The 15150-nt window shown below is 48.8% G+C and overlaps 1 protein-coding gene and 1 long non-coding RNA gene across 2 annotated transcripts in view; one reads left to right on the top strand and one right to left on the bottom strand.

Moving 5' to 3' along the window:
- Positions 1-13267, top strand: part of LOC116819733 (kallikrein-8-like) — a 29192-nt gene extending 15925 nt beyond the window's left edge. The window contains exons 6-10 of the mRNA XM_075070689.1: positions 5384-5397; positions 6410-6572; positions 9226-9479; positions 11215-11351; positions 11940-13267. Of these exons, the coding sequence (XP_074926790.1) occupies positions 5384-5397; positions 6410-6572; positions 9226-9479; positions 11215-11351; positions 11940-12107 (736 nt within the window). The 3' untranslated portion in view covers positions 12108-13267. The remainder of the gene's footprint in view (positions 1-5383; positions 5398-6409; positions 6573-9225; positions 9480-11214; positions 11352-11939) is intronic.
- The window catches only part of LOC142047541 (uncharacterized), a 403753-nt gene that overhangs the window by 119178 nt on the left and 269425 nt on the right, over positions 1-15150 (bottom strand). The gene's annotated exons all lie outside the window — the stretch shown is intronic.

Raw genomic sequence — 15150 nt, 5'->3', positions numbered from 1 at the left:
AATGCTTCCACCCCTGCGGCAACACGCAGAAGGTGTACTGACGCGCTTGCCAGGAAAACGCAAATTGCTCTTGGCTGCGTGGATTAATAGCAATAAAAAAAAAGGCATTTGCCAAATCCAGCACGGCGTGCCATGGTTGGGCCGCGGCTGCAATATGCTCAATTAGGGTGACTATATTTGGGACAACTGCAGTCAACGGGGGGGTCACTTTATTAAGCTTTCAGTAGTTGACCATCATACGCCACATTCCGTTTGGCTTTTGCACGGGCCAGATGGGGCTATTATAGGGGCTTAGGGTTGGCCTAATAACCTTCGCATTCAACAAGGCAGCAACCATTTTGGTGATCTCGTCCTCCCCTCCGGGGAGGCGGTACTGCTTTTTGGACACTATGGCTAGTGGGGGAGGCAGCACTACAGGTTCCCACCGTGGGGCGCCCCGCAAAATCGTTAGGGTCTACACTTTTCGCATTCGTTTCGCACTTACATACCAGGGATGGCCGAAGGCGAACAGGCCATATTGTGTGTTAACGGAGCGGCCCCGGAGGACGTCAATGCCCAAGATATACTTTTTTACCGCCGCTGCTAATACCGTTGCTTGAAAAGGAGGAGCTTTCCCCAAAGTCAAGGTGACTGTAACTTTATAGGCCGGGGTTTTAGCCCCGACCAGGCCCTTTACAAGAGCGGCTCAGCCGTGGGTCTGCGTGGAGTGCAATATTGTTACTTTGGCACCGGTATTAAGGAACGCCAGAACGTGTTGGATCCCTTTCCTGGGCCAACGAATTCGCAAGGGCACGTAGGGGTGTTGGTTCCCCGCTTCCCTCCCGTAGGTGGCCACGGCCATGCACGGGGCGGAGGACCCGCCACTCCCTTAGTAGGGATGGGGTAGCTGCCATTTTGCAGGGGGAGCAGACGGCTTCGCTGGCTTGTTTGGTTTTACGGTCCTTTTTCTCCCTGGCCCCGTGCTCCGCTTGGAGGCAGGCAGTTGCATCCATTGTTTGTACAGGTTAGCCGTAGGTTTTTTGTTTATTTTGTTTGGGGGGACGCCCACCTGTAAGAGGTTGAACCACAGGACCCTTTGGGGCACGCGCAGCTCCCCCTTTTTTACTTTCTGCCCGGCCTATTCTTGGTTTCGCTGTCCTTTGGCAGCGCGAACGGCCTTCGGTCGGGCCCCGGCCAAGGCCGTCTCCAACTGCATAAGGGTGGCCGCCAATTTGCCGACCCGCCCATTCGCTGCCATGACTACGGCCAAGAGGGAGGGCTTGAGCTTATTGGGGGCAGTTCGCAAAAAAGCAGCCTTGGTGGACTTAGTGACCGGCATGTTATTGGGCCCGTCCATACCTTCCGTTGCCACCGCCCAGGCCATACCCAAATGGCGCAGGGCCTGCACCCCTTTAGCTATGGTTTTTTAGGGGCCTACTTGAGCCTTCAATTCCCCTGCCGAGGAGTAGGCTGTGCCTACGGCGCCTGCCAGCCAGCGGTAGAGGGACAGGGATTCCTTGTTCTGCCCATTTGCATCCTTTGGGTTTGGGGGATTGGCCATTTTCGCTTGTACCTGTGCATTTTGTGCCATGACGCCCAGCTGTTGCAATTTATACCGCAGGAGCAGCATTGTTTGTTCCGCGTTGTTTCACACTTGGACCAGCCAGCGCAGCACGCCTTCTTTTGGCTCCTGCCGGAACGTCTTGACAATTTTCTGGAGCTCGCTGGTCTTGTAGGTCCGCACTACCTTCAGCTGGAGACAACCACCTTTAGCCCTTAGTTCTTTTACCGGGCGGGCGTGTACTTTTGCTGCCGGCTTGTGCTCGTCCTCCTCATCTGAGGAGGAGGACGAGCCCCAAATATTTCCGTTCCACGCCTCAGGGTTCCAAAACGGAGCGTCTGTTACAGCACGGACTTGGGCTGTGGTTATGGGCTTTCGCCCAAGCTTGAGCCGTTTTCGGTTGGCTACCCGAGCCACCAACACCTCACATCGCCGCATCAGCTCCTGGGCTCGCTTGGCTTGGGAGGTGACAACGGCCTGTGCTATGGCGCGGGCGTCAGCCTGGGCTGCACGCTTCTGCATTTTTCCCTCGAGGGCCCGCTGCAGGCGGAGCACCTTCTCATCTTGGGCCCGAATGGCGGTCAGGAGGAGCCATCCAACCTCCCCCATAGCCCGCCTTTCCGTCCCTGAGCGCCGGTTCACCCGCAGACCTGCTGTAGGCCTCCGTCAGCTGTACTGGAGTGACCCGGCCGCCTGCTCACTTCTGGCCACGTTGGCAGGTGCTGTTCCACCCTGCCAAACCCGCGCTGCGGGCCCCAGCGTTCCATCTGGGGCCACCCCAGGTATGCGCTGCAGTGAACAGCGGTGGCTTCCCCGCAACCCCTACCTCGGCCACAACGGCATCTGTCCCGCAAAGCACCCTGCTCAGCTGCACCAAATGTTACGTGCCTAAGTGCTCTGCAGGGACAGGACACACACACACACCACGTGACTGGACGGTTGATATGGCTTTTAATGAAGGTAAAGAAAACACACCCGCAACGGGGACTTTGCACGTTGCTAACTCAAAGCAGGGAGCGAGTCCAAAGCAGCAAAACAAATTTTGATAAATATAACTTTATGCTAATAGCATGTAAAGCAGCTCATACATAGGCATGTGGGAGCTTTCCCACAACTGGGCTATCTCTTATGGCAAAGGGCCAAGCTTGTCTAAACACGCCGGGCTTCCCAGGCTAAGTGGTTCCAACCGGCTACAAACAGCATATGCTAGTATACAGCAACCTTTAATAACCTGTCATTGAGAAGGCGAACAGCCTTAGCTAAACCGTAACAAAATCTTTCGCAGTCCCTTACAAAAACATATATAAAATATATAACTTTTAGAGAGCATAATTTCTAATCCAATGTTAATTTTTTTTAAGAAAAAAGAGAAAACAAAAAAATATTTAAAAAAACAACAAATCAAAATGGCCTTTTCCGATAATGTCCAATGCTCTGGTCAGACTGCCTATCTCATGAAGCACCATGCACCTTTTGATGAGAAGTTAGTGCATCATGGGAGTCCCTGGCTGTGAGCATCATGGGAAATGTAGTTTGATTCTGGAGCCAAGCCCATAGAGGAGACTGCTTCATTTTGATCTTTTTTTAAAATGAATTTGCATCACAATCAACACATTCCTGTGGAAATTTTAAATTTTGACAAAATGCCATTTTCCGAAGGGAAAACATTCCACCTGAAAAAGTTTGATAGCTTTAATTATTTGTATTGTGGTAAAGCCTAGAAACGCCAGTTACTGACATTTTTCTTGGTCTTGAAGCTTCTCCCACTGTGTCTATAGATCATTCATGATCAAAAAAACCCATTTCAAAGCTGAGTGCCGTCTCAAATCCCAGCACTCACTCTTCAGAATTATGATGCCACCACTGAATTCACTTCAGGGAGTCAAATAATTGTGGGATGATGATGCTTTGTCCAAATCTGAAATGAGATCCATCAAGACCAGGATCCAGAAATCAGCTGCAAAGTAGACCTCCATATCAATCTACTCAGATGGTCTGTCATCTCGTATGTGGGACATATGAGCAGATGCAACCGCAGAGGAAGAGATACTGGAGTCAATGATACATGCTGTACATCCTGGATGGGAAATGCATTTCATGCCTAAACACTGTGCTGTAGAATCCTGCAGTGGTGGATAATGTTGTCTTCAAAAAGAAGTGTGTTAAGCCTCTCTTGGGAAGAAAATCTAAGGGAAGAAGGAGTTCAGGAGAACTGGCAGTTTCTCAAGGAGACAATATTGAAGACACAGCTGCAAATTATCTGGATGAGAAGGAATGATAGGAAGAATAGCAAGAGGCCAATAGGGCTCCATCAGGAGCAATTTAATGACCTGAAAATCAAAAAGTGGAATTCTGGACAAATTGCTAAGAAGGAGAACGAAAGAATAGCCACAAGCATGAAGGGACAAAATCAGAAGATCTAAGGCACAAAATGAGTTAGCAAGGGATATAAAAAGCAATAAGAAGAGGTTCTTTAAATACATTAGGAGCAAGAGAAAGACCAGGGAAAGTGGAGGTCCTCTACTTGGCAGGGAAAGAGAGCTAATAACAGATGACATCAAGAAGATGAGCTGTTTAATGCCTATTTTGCTTCAGTCTTCACTTAAAAGGTTAATGGTGTCCAGATAGTCAACACGATTAATATTAACAACCAGGGGAAGGAAGTCAAGCCGAAACATGGAAAGAACGAGTTAAAGAATATTTAGCTAAGTTAGATGTATTCAAGTCAGCAGGGCCTGATGAAATTCGTCCTGGGGTCTTTAAGGAACAAGCTGAAGCAATCTCAGAACCATTAGCAATGATCTTTGAGAACTTCTGGAAGACAGGTGAGGTCCCAGGAGACTGGAGAAGGGCAAACATAATTCCTCTTTTTAAAAAGAGGAACAAAGAGGACCCGGGGAATTACAGACCAGGCAGCCTCACTTCAATGGTCTAGATGAAATTACTAGAAGGTGGCTGCACAACTGGTTGAAAGACCGTACTCAAAGAGTAGTTATCAATGGTTCACTGTCAAACTGGGTGGGTGTATCTAGCCATGTCCCACAGGGCTCAGTCCTGGGTCTGGTACTATTCAATATTTTCATTAATGACTTGGATAATGGAGTGGAGAGTACGCTGATAAAATGTGTGGCTGACACCATGCTGGGTGGGGCTGCAAGCACTTTGGAGGACAGGATTCAATTTCAAAATGACCTCAACAAATTAGAGAATTGGTCTGAACTCATCGAGATGAAATTCTGTAAAGACAACTTCAAAGTACTTCACTTCAGAAGGAAAAATCAAATGCACAACTACAAAATGGGGAATAACTGGCTAGGTGGCAGCACTGCTGAAAAGGATCTGAGGGGAAAGCGGATCCCAAATGGAATATGAGCCAACACTGTGATGCAGATCTGAACAAGGCTAATATCATTCTGGGGTGTATTAACAGAAGTATCATATGAAAGAAACAGGAGGTAATTCTCCTGCTCTACTCAGCACGGTGAGACCTCGGCTGCAGAATTGTGTCCAAGTGGAAAGATTCCAGAGGAGACCAGCAAAAATGATCAGAGGTTTAGAAAACGCTCCTTGTGAGGAAAGGTTACAACAATGAGGAGTGTTTAGTCTTGAGAAAAGACGATTGACAGGGAACCTGAGAGCAGTCTTCACACATGTTCAGGGCTGTTATAAAGAGGCTGATAATCAATTATTTCCCATGTCCGCTGAAGGTAGGATAAGAAGCAATGGGTCAATCTGCAGCAAGGCAGATTTAGGGTAGATATGAGGGAAAACTTGCTAACTCTCGGGATAGTTAAACTCTGGCATCGGCTTCCAAGGCAGCTTATGGACATCCCGTCATTGCAGGTTTTTAAGACCAGGTAGGACAAACATCTGTCAGGGATGGTCTAGATTTTTTGGGGGTCCTGCCTCAGCACGGGGGGCTGGACTTGATGATCTCCTGAGGCCCCTTCCAACCCCATATATCTATGATGCTATGATTTTGTCAAAAGCAAAAAGTTCTTCTGATCAACCTGAAATGGATTCCCCCACACACACACCCTGAATTTATTTCATGGGAAATTTGAGGAGGGGAGGGGGATTGTTTCCACTCCGTAACAGAACACGGACTAAAAAATGAAATTGTGGGATTTCCTGCAACATAAAAAACCTGCGTCCTTCCTGGTTCCAGCCCTGATCCCTGTTAGAAGAGATGAACGTAAGATCATAGGGCTGGAAGGGGCCTCCTGGGGTATCATGTTCAGTCCCTGCTACCATGGGCAACTCAGTCATAGAAACGTATTGAGCTCCATCTGCAAACTAATGAGGTTTTTTTGCCCACCAGCTCCTGTTCCACAACCTCCCTCCTCCAATGGTTAGTAACCTTCTTCTAAGTCTCAGCCTAGATTTATCCACAGCCACTTTATCCTCATTTGTTCTTGTGCCAACGCTGGTCTCTAGTTCTTCTCACTCCCCGGTATTTCCCCCATCCCCTCCCCCTCACACTCTGCATTTAGGGAGAACAATCAGATCCCTTCTCAGCCTTCCTTTTAGATTAAACCAGCTGAGCTCTTTCTTTCTCCCCTTGTAAAATTTGCCCTTCATTCTCCTGATCACCCTAGCCCCCTTCTCTTCATGAGTTCCAGTTGGAATACCTCTTTCTGGAACACGGGTGACAGGAATTGGAGGTTTTCCCAGTGGTATTAATGCCTCCCTGTCCCTACTGGAAATACCTCGCCTGGTACAACCTCAGATCGCCTTCTGCTTTTGCATGGCCACATGGGAGGAGCAGCTCATGGTCATCCTACCACCGGGCAATCTGCACAGACATAACTGATGCTTGCCCCTCCCCCTGCCCTGCTTCCAGCTGATGTTTGCCACTTTCCATTGCAGCCTCAGACACACAGGGACACCGGATCGTTGGGGGGAGAAACTGCCTCTTCGGCTCACGGCCCTACCAGGTGGCGCTCCTGAGGAACGGCCACATCTACTGTGGTGGGAGCCTGATAGCCCCGAAGTGGGTGCTAACTGCTGCGCACTGCAGCAGACGGATCAGGTAAATCACTGCAGGGGTGGAGGGAGAGAGGAAGATGCATGGGAATAACTAACGTCCCCATTCCTTATCTTCTTCCTTGGTGTCCCCCATCCAAGCCCAGGTCTCCCTCTGCACCCTCTAAATCCCAGCCCCATCCTCCTCCATTTTTTTCCAGCCCTCAAATCATTTTTGTGGTTCTTGTCTGCACCCTCTGCAGTTTTCCAGCATCCTCATACAGATGTGCCTCTGCATGCCAGCAATGCTCTCCCCAGCAGCGTGTGCAGAGGGAAACTCACCCCGTGCTTGCCAGCATCAGCTCCTTTAGCATCCCACTGGCGGTTCATGTGCAGGTGTTCTAGGAGCTGATGGAATGGAGCGGAGCTCCAGCAAATATTTTCCCTTGACTCCAGCCTGATGCTGTTGATTCTTAACCTGGGGTGTGTGTGTGTGAGTGTGTGGTCTGCCACTCCCTGCTGGTTTTAGGGCATCAGTGGGGCCCCACTGCTGAAGCCCTGAGTCCTGGCACCTCCTGTAGGGCTGAAGCCCCAAGTCCCCCTGCTCAGCAGCTGAAGCCCGGAGCCAGAATGGAGGAGGGATGTGGGGACCTCTAGGAAATACTCGATGAGAATATAAGCCCTGAAACAAACACCTGGCATTCTACAAAGGGGGAGTGTGCCAGAAAAATTGGAACCAATTCAGGCTGCCTTTTTAGAGCTCTGTAATTACCACATGGCCTGCAGATAGATGTGTCCTTCCCCGCCCCTCGCTTTTCTCCTAACTCTCTATTAGGATGAAGCTGATATCTTTTTTCTATTTGGAAACACTAATTAAAATTATAAATAATATGTTAAAAATCACAATGTCTCATGTTGACATTTTTCAAAAGTTTTGATTTTTCCATTCGAGACTTTTTCTTTCAAAGTGCCCTGTTAGTTGATTGTCAGAAACGTTTCGCGATGACTGAACTGAACTTTTCTCCACCAACTTTTCGATTCAGTGGAAAGTTTGAAACTCTTTGACCCAGGTTTACTCTTTGCAATTCTCAGTGCTCTGCATGTTGGTTTAACTAGGCATGAGCGAGCTGCAGTAACCTGGGACAAGGCAAAAGTAAAAATAAATATGTTAAGTGGGTCCCAAAAGTAGGCTGAGCAGATAGCACATGTGAAAAACTGGGACAGTTTTTCTCATTGAGTGGGGTATGGTGGCATATATAAGACTAAACCCCTAATATTGTGACAATCCCGATATTGGGATGTCTAGTCCTCCTACCCAAAAGCCAAGGACAAGGAATTCATGAATTTTGGTGAAAACTGCAGCTTTCATAACAAGCTATCCCACAAATTTGGGGCAATTTCATCACTATTCATCCAGTGCGTAAAACAAAGTGCAAGAAACAATAGTGTGAGCAACAATGGCTCAGAATGTGTGGAAGGTGGCTATGCAGACAGAGAGAAAATTAATAAAATATGCTGTGTGTACATGTGGCATGAGAACAAAGCATGATATGTACAGCAATTGGACTTGAAAATAACTGGACCAACCATAAAGTGCGTTATTTCATGTAAAATGGATGGTGTATGTGTCAGAATAGGGTTAAACTTGTATATAAAGTAACCAATACTTTGTGACATGTTCCATACCCACCCCTTACATGTGACTCTGACCAATTCTGTGCAGTCTAAGTGTATGCCAAGAAAAACACAAGAAAGGATGAGATTGGAGTCGAACTGAGTTATTGAAGAATTAAGCTAACAAGGTCTCAGAGGCTACTCCAGCATCAAAAATCCACTATTGGCCTGACAGGGTTCTCTCCCCACTCTGAACTCTGGGGTACAGATGTGGGGCCCCACGTGAAAGACCCTCTAAGCTTATATTCCACCAGCTTAGGTTAAAAACTTCCCCAAGGCACAAATTCCTTGCCCTGGGATGGTATTGCTGCCACCACCAAGTGATTCAGGAAAAGGAACACTTGGAGTTCCTGTTTCCCCCAAAATATCCCCTCCAAGCCCCTTCACCCCCTTTCCTGGGGAAGCTTGAGAATAATATACCAATCAAATAGGTAACCAAGGTGAGCATAGATCAGACCCTTGGGTTTTTAGGATACTAAAAAACCAATCAGATTCTTAAAAACAGAGCTTTATTATAAAGAAAAAGGTAAAAGAAGCACCTCTGTAAAATCAGGATAGCAGGTAATTTTACAGGGTAATAAGATTTAAAACATAAAGGATTCCCCTCTAGGCAAAACTTTACAGTTACCAAAAAAAAACAACACAGGAATAAACCTCCATCTTAGCACAGGGAAAATTCACAAGCTAAAACAAAAGATAATCTAATGCATTTCCTTCCTTTTACTTACTATTTCTGTAAAATTAAATGTATCATTTCAGGAGGAGCTGGATTACTTGGTTGGTCTCTGTCTTTGTCTCAGAGAGAACAACACAGATCACAAAGCAAAAACCTTCCCCCACAGATTTGAAAGTATCTTCTCCCCTTATTGGTCCTTTTGGTCAGATGCCAACCAGTTATTTGAGCTTCTTAACCCTTTACAGCTAAAGGAGGATTTTATGCTACCCTTAGCTGTATGTTCATGACATGGCCCAACTTTATTTGCTTGTCTGCGATGGCCTTTGAATAGCCCCCCATTGATCTCTTCCTTTGTCCTCTCTCCATGCAGCACTGTGCGGGTGCATCTGGGGGATTATAATCTACAGGTGAAGGAAGGCACAGAACAGATACGAAGAATCCATAACTTCTTCATGCACCCTGGGTATAACCTCCGTCCTCATGACAACGACTTCATGCTTCTGGAGTTGGATAAGCCCGCTCTACTCAACAGCTACGTGAACACAATCAACCTGGCTACCTGTTGTCCCTCTCCTGGAACACGATGCAGTGTGTCAGGATGGGGTACCATCAAGTCCCCCCAAAGTATGGCGTGCTGAGTGTGGAGGGGAGTGGTTGAGCTTGGGCTAAGCTTTGGCAGGGGGTGGAAGCTCTTTAAGGAGACCTTGTTAATGGGCTAACAAGGGTCTTTGGCTTTTCCTGGGGGTAACAATTTGTAATTAAAAATGTAGCTTTGACAACACCAAAGTGTCCCACAAATTAGGAGCATTTTCATTCATTTCAGAGAAAAATATTCAGAAAAAAGTGAAAACTTTACATTTTGTAAACACTAGGACACAATGGCTTAATATTTTTCTCTATTTGAAATGTTTCCTTTTGAAATTTCCGTTCCTTTTTTTTCAAAACAAGTTTAAAATGTTACAGACGTGCTTCAAATCACAATGAAATATTATAAGATCACATAAAATACTGGATCTAAATGAAACAGTTTGTTTGACCTGAAATGAGGGCTTTTTTCTGGTTTTACTGTTCCTCAAAAATTTCCTTTTTTGGAATATGAATGTGGCCAGATCCCAGCTGGGGTCAATGGGCCGCAGCTCCATTGGAGTCAATGGGACCAGATTCCAGCTGGGGTCAATGGGCCGTAGCTTCATTGGGGTCAATGGGGCCAGATCTCAGCTGGGGTCCTTGGGCTGTAACTCCATGGAGGTCAATGGGGCCAGATCCCAGCTGGGGTCAATCGGCCGTAGCTCCACTGGAGTCAATGGGGCCAGATCCCAGCTGGGGTCAATGGGTCATAACTCCATGGAGGTCAATGGGGCCAGATCCCAGCTGGGGTCAATGGGCCGTAACTCCATTGGGTCAATGGGGCCAGATCCCAGCTGGGGTCAATGGGCCGTAACTCCATTGGGTCAATGGGGTCAGATCCCAGCTGGGGTCAATGGGCCATGTTGTCAAGAGGTGTTGTCAGATGCTACCGGTGTGGTGCTTGGCTGTCTCCTTGTTGGTATCACTCGGCTGCATGCGTGTGCTCGCCCCATGTGCTGCCCCAGCTCTGCAGATAGCTGATACAGCAGACCTGACGAGAACCCCCAATGACCACAGACTCTAGTAAGGTGCAAAGTCACGTCTGCTAGGTTTATTGTGATCTCGGACACAATGGCTGTTCCCTGTAGGTTTCTTAGCCTAACTCAGGGCATACTATAAGAAAGTGCCTCTTGGCAATGGACCCGGCTCAGTGGCGGGACTTTCCACTGCCCCTTCGGCCAGACAAAGACATCGCCCCAGGGATACATTCTTATACACAGGTACAAACAAGTTACACATCACTCCTGACATATTGAGGTGCAACCCCTCTACGCAGTAAGGTTCAACCCTTCTACGTAGATTGGTTCGATCAAAACAACTCTATCCATCATTTTACCCTTTTGCCCCTGTCATTGGGATGAGTCAGTCTGTTCCTTGTTATCTGTGTGGAATGTGCAAGTACTTGAATATTCTGATATCTAGTGTTCAGTACCTTTTAGGTACGTATCTTCTTCCATCAGCCCTTTCCTTGCCAGTGTCTGTGAGCAGGGCCTGCCTCTGGCTCACAGCTCCACTTTGCTTTATGTTAGCAAAGTCTTGACCATTACTTTAGTTCAGGCCTTGGGCCTCATACCAGGCCTCTGATACCAATGTTTATGTCTCAGGGCCTCTTCTTACTACAGGCCATAACTCCACTGGAGTCATTGAGGCCAGTTGAGGGTCCTACACTAAGTTTTTTTCTCTTGCACCTTGTTCCCTGCTCATGATCTCCTGTTTTCCTGTCATTGCCCAGGACAGTTCCCAGCCATCATGCAGTGTGCAGATCTCTATAGCGTCAGCCAGGCCAGATGCCAGGCCAGTTACAGTGGCAGGATCACAGAGAACATGCTATGCGCTGGCGTGGAACAGGGCGGCATAGGCACATGCCAGGTAAGGGGTCATCCCAGAGAGTGGGGTAGGTGCCGGGTGTCGAAGCTCACACAGCTCAATATTCATTATCCCCTACGACCTGCAAACCCTTCTCAGCCTGCTACTGAGGGGCCGTCGTCACTCAGCCCCTGCCCCCAGCCAGCCTCCGTGCCCTGTGGAAGAGCAGCCGATCTGCCCTCCGGCAGCACTGAGCCCTAAGTGCTGAGCTTCATCCAACTCCTGGGCCTGACAAAGGTGCTCAGCACCTCTAGTTCTAGCACCTCTAGACCTGATCCCCAGCTCAAGTGTAGCAAGCTCAGATCACCTGAACCCATTTCTGCTCTTTAAACCCTTTGTGTGTGTTTGTGTGTGTGTGTGTGTCTCCCTGATGCCCGCTGCTGGAGGGGATGAACCCTGTGTGTGTGTGTGTGTTGTGTGTTTATGGGTGTGTCCTTGTTGCCCCATGCTGGAGGGGATGAGTCCCGCTGTGTGTATGTGTATGTGGGTCGCTGATGCCCGCAGCTGGAAGGGATGAGCCCTCCTCTGTGTGTGTGCACACGTGGGGCAGGCTGTGTTTTGCTAATGGTTCTGTGTTGTCTCTCATTACAGGGTGATTCAGGAGGCCCACTGGTCTGCAATGGGAAGCTGCAGGGTGTGGTCTCCTGGGGGAAGTCTGTCTGTGCCCTGCCTGGACAGCCCGGGGTCTATGCCAATGTCTGCAAAGCTGCTCAGTGGGTGAGGAGCACCATAAGGGGGAGTCTCACCAGATCAGACTGAGAGATCACAGGGTTTCTCACCTGCCACAATAACCCACCAAACACATGCCCTAGCCACACCTCTCCTTATCTCACTGCAGCACCTGGGGGATGCTGAATGGGGTGGGGGGAGATGGCCTGGGTGCGAAAGGATAGGGGAGCCGTAGTCCACAGCAGCCAATGGTTGTGAGCCAGGCCTGACAAAATTCTGAGATTAGGTTAAAAATGTGGGACTGGTTTAAAAGGCATGAATCAGTGTGAAGATTGTGAGATTGCTTTAAAAATCATGAGATCAGCTTGAAATTCCAAAGATTGTTTTAAAAAATCATGAGATTGGTTTAAAATGGAGAGATTGGCTTAACAGTCATGAATCAGCCTGAAATTCACAGGACTGCTTCAAAAATCGAGATGTTGACTTTAAAAATCATGAGATTTGGTTTAGAATGATGGGATCAGCTTGAAAGCCACAAGAGTGCTTTTGAAACCATGAGATTGCTTTCACAATCATGAAATCAGCCTGACGATTGTGAGATGGGTTTAAAAATCATGAGATTGGATTAAAAATTATAAGACGGGTTTTAAAATGCCATAAATAGTGCATAGATATTTGATTTGGTCTCTTGCATTGGTATGGTTGGCATAAGCAGCCATAACTGCTCTGATGTCACGAAATCTGACGTCTCTTGGAGTTCAAGCTTCATTGTGCCGTACTACAGCAACATAGCTAGAGCAATGGAGCTCCTGTAGTATGGACAAGCTCCGGGAGTTCATGCTCAGCTGATTATCCACCGCAACTCCCAAATCTTTCTGACAGTCACCACTTCTCCAGGTAGAGTCCCCCATCCTCTAAGTCTGGCAGACATGCTATGTTCCTGGATGCATGCATTTATATGCAGCCATTTACATCCCCATGGAGACTCAGTGACCCAAATCTCACATGATTTTATGACATGTCTTGAGGGTGGGTTTGTTTCTTAAAGCCTCAAGCTCCTGGAGTCATGTGATTCCATAAGAATCTAAGCTTTTGTCAAAAAAAGTCACTTTTTGTAGACTTGGGGTTTGGGGAAAGAAAGCTGGGAAACTGACTCTTAGAGGCTCAAAAAAACTATGAATAAACAAACCCTAGTGGTTTGGGGGGTTGGTTTTCTTTTTACATCTTCTGATTTTTATGCCAATCTCACAATTTTGTAAATTTTGAACACTTGGGGTAAGAGATACTAGCGACCCCTGACAATGGGTGGAGAAGCACAGGCTGACCCCATAGAAGAAGCTGTGACAGAGGAGAGATTGACAAAGAGAGAGGCAGTTTGTGCTTATAAACCAGGGCTGAGACTCCCATTCCATGGGAAATTCAGATATTTTGGAGTGGAGGAGAGAATCCGTTGTGAACAGGTATACAAAGCTTAAATTTCTTAACGTCTGATGCAGCAAAAATGTCAAAAGAATTGTTTTGCTCATGTTCAAAAGTTATGTTTTTGTAATAAAATCATGTCATTCTTATAATCCTGCATGAAATGATAGCCAGTTACTACTGGTGTGGGTCTGCAGGTGGCCAGTAAAACCAATCTGGGATCCACAGATCTTATCACATTGGGGCAGACGGCTCCCAGTGGAAGGGGTGGATCCGGATTATTGAATCAGGCTGCACAGTGTTCTTTCCTTGTTTCCCATTTCTCCATGTCCTGTCGTCTTCGTTGAGCCTCGTAACGCTGGGATCCTTCCCACAAGGTCCTTCTCCATTTCAGGCGCTGGAGGGCTTGGGTTTCCCATAACTCCCCAGTGGCAGAGCAGGCAGACAAAGAGACAATTTCTCTCAATGTCTGTGAAGGCGGATGAAGGCTGCAGCACGATGGCAATCTCCAATCACTTCGGTTTCCCTGTGTTTGGATGAAAAGCCTCATCCTGCCAAGCACCACGTGGACCCTGGTGTGAAATGGCATCTCCATGCAGGGGCACTGGAACAGGCAGGGTCAAGAAGCCATGACCTTCCCACTTTTTACTGGCCATAAGGGCAAACGAGAGGGAGCGGAGGTGGAGAGGCGCTCGCGGGGGGCAGGGTGTTGGGGAGAAGAGGCAATGCGAGGGCGAGGCCGCGGGGGGGAATGAGCAGCACGAGGGCTTGCGGGGAAGGGTGGTGTGGGGGCAGGGGCTTAGGGGAAAGGCCAGCATGAGGGTGGGACCATGGTTCATGCACCAGTGGCCTCCCCGGTTTTTGGAGCTGCTGTCGCCCCTGTCTCCACATTCAAAGAAATCACGCACTGGTGTCTTCCATACTCACATCATTGTCCAGATGCTGATTAAGGTCTCCTGGGGTCCTGGGCCGGAACAAGTGAGGGGGCCCCAGGGCCAGGAAGTTGTCCCCACCGCACCCTCTTCTGCCCCTTTCCCATCTCCCTGCTCCCATTCTGCCCACAGCCCTGACCCATTACGCCCCTCCCCCCATGACCCCACTCCTTTCTGCCCACAGCCCTGACCCATTGCGCCCCTCCCCCGTGACCCCACCCCTTTCTGCCCCAACCCTGACCCATTCCACCCATCCCCGCACAACCCCACCCCTCTCCCCACAGCCCCAACCCATTCCACCCCTCCCCACACAACCCTGCCCCTTTCTCCCCCAGCCCTGACCCATTCCAACCCTCCCCTCACAACCCCGCCCCTCTCTGCCCACAGCCCTGACCCATTCCACCCATCCCCCCACAACCCCGCCCCTCTCTGCCCACAGCCCTGACCCATTCCACCCATCTCCCCATAACCCTGCCCCTTTCTGCCCCAACCCTGACTTATTCCACCCCTTCCCTCACAACCTCGCCCCTTTCTGCCCCAACCTTGACCTATTCCACCCCTCCCCTCACAACCCTGCCCCTTTCTGCCCCAACCCTGACCTATTCCACCCCTCCCCTCACAACCCCTCCCTCTATGCCCAGAGCCCTGACCCATTCCATCCCTCCCCTCACAACTCTGCCCCTCTCTGCCCACAGCCCTGACCCATTCCACCCCTCCCCCCAGAACCCCGCCCCTTTATGCCCCAACCCTGACCCATTCCACCCATCCCCCCACAACCCCAC

This window comes from Chelonoidis abingdonii, chromosome 11, assembly GCF_003597395.2.
Source record: "Chelonoidis abingdonii isolate Lonesome George chromosome 11, CheloAbing_2.0, whole genome shotgun sequence".
Lineage (NCBI taxonomy): Eukaryota > Metazoa > Chordata > Testudines > Testudinidae > Chelonoidis > Chelonoidis abingdonii.
Note: the sequence above shows the minus strand (reverse complement) of the source record. Positions and strands in the feature narration are given on the sequence as shown.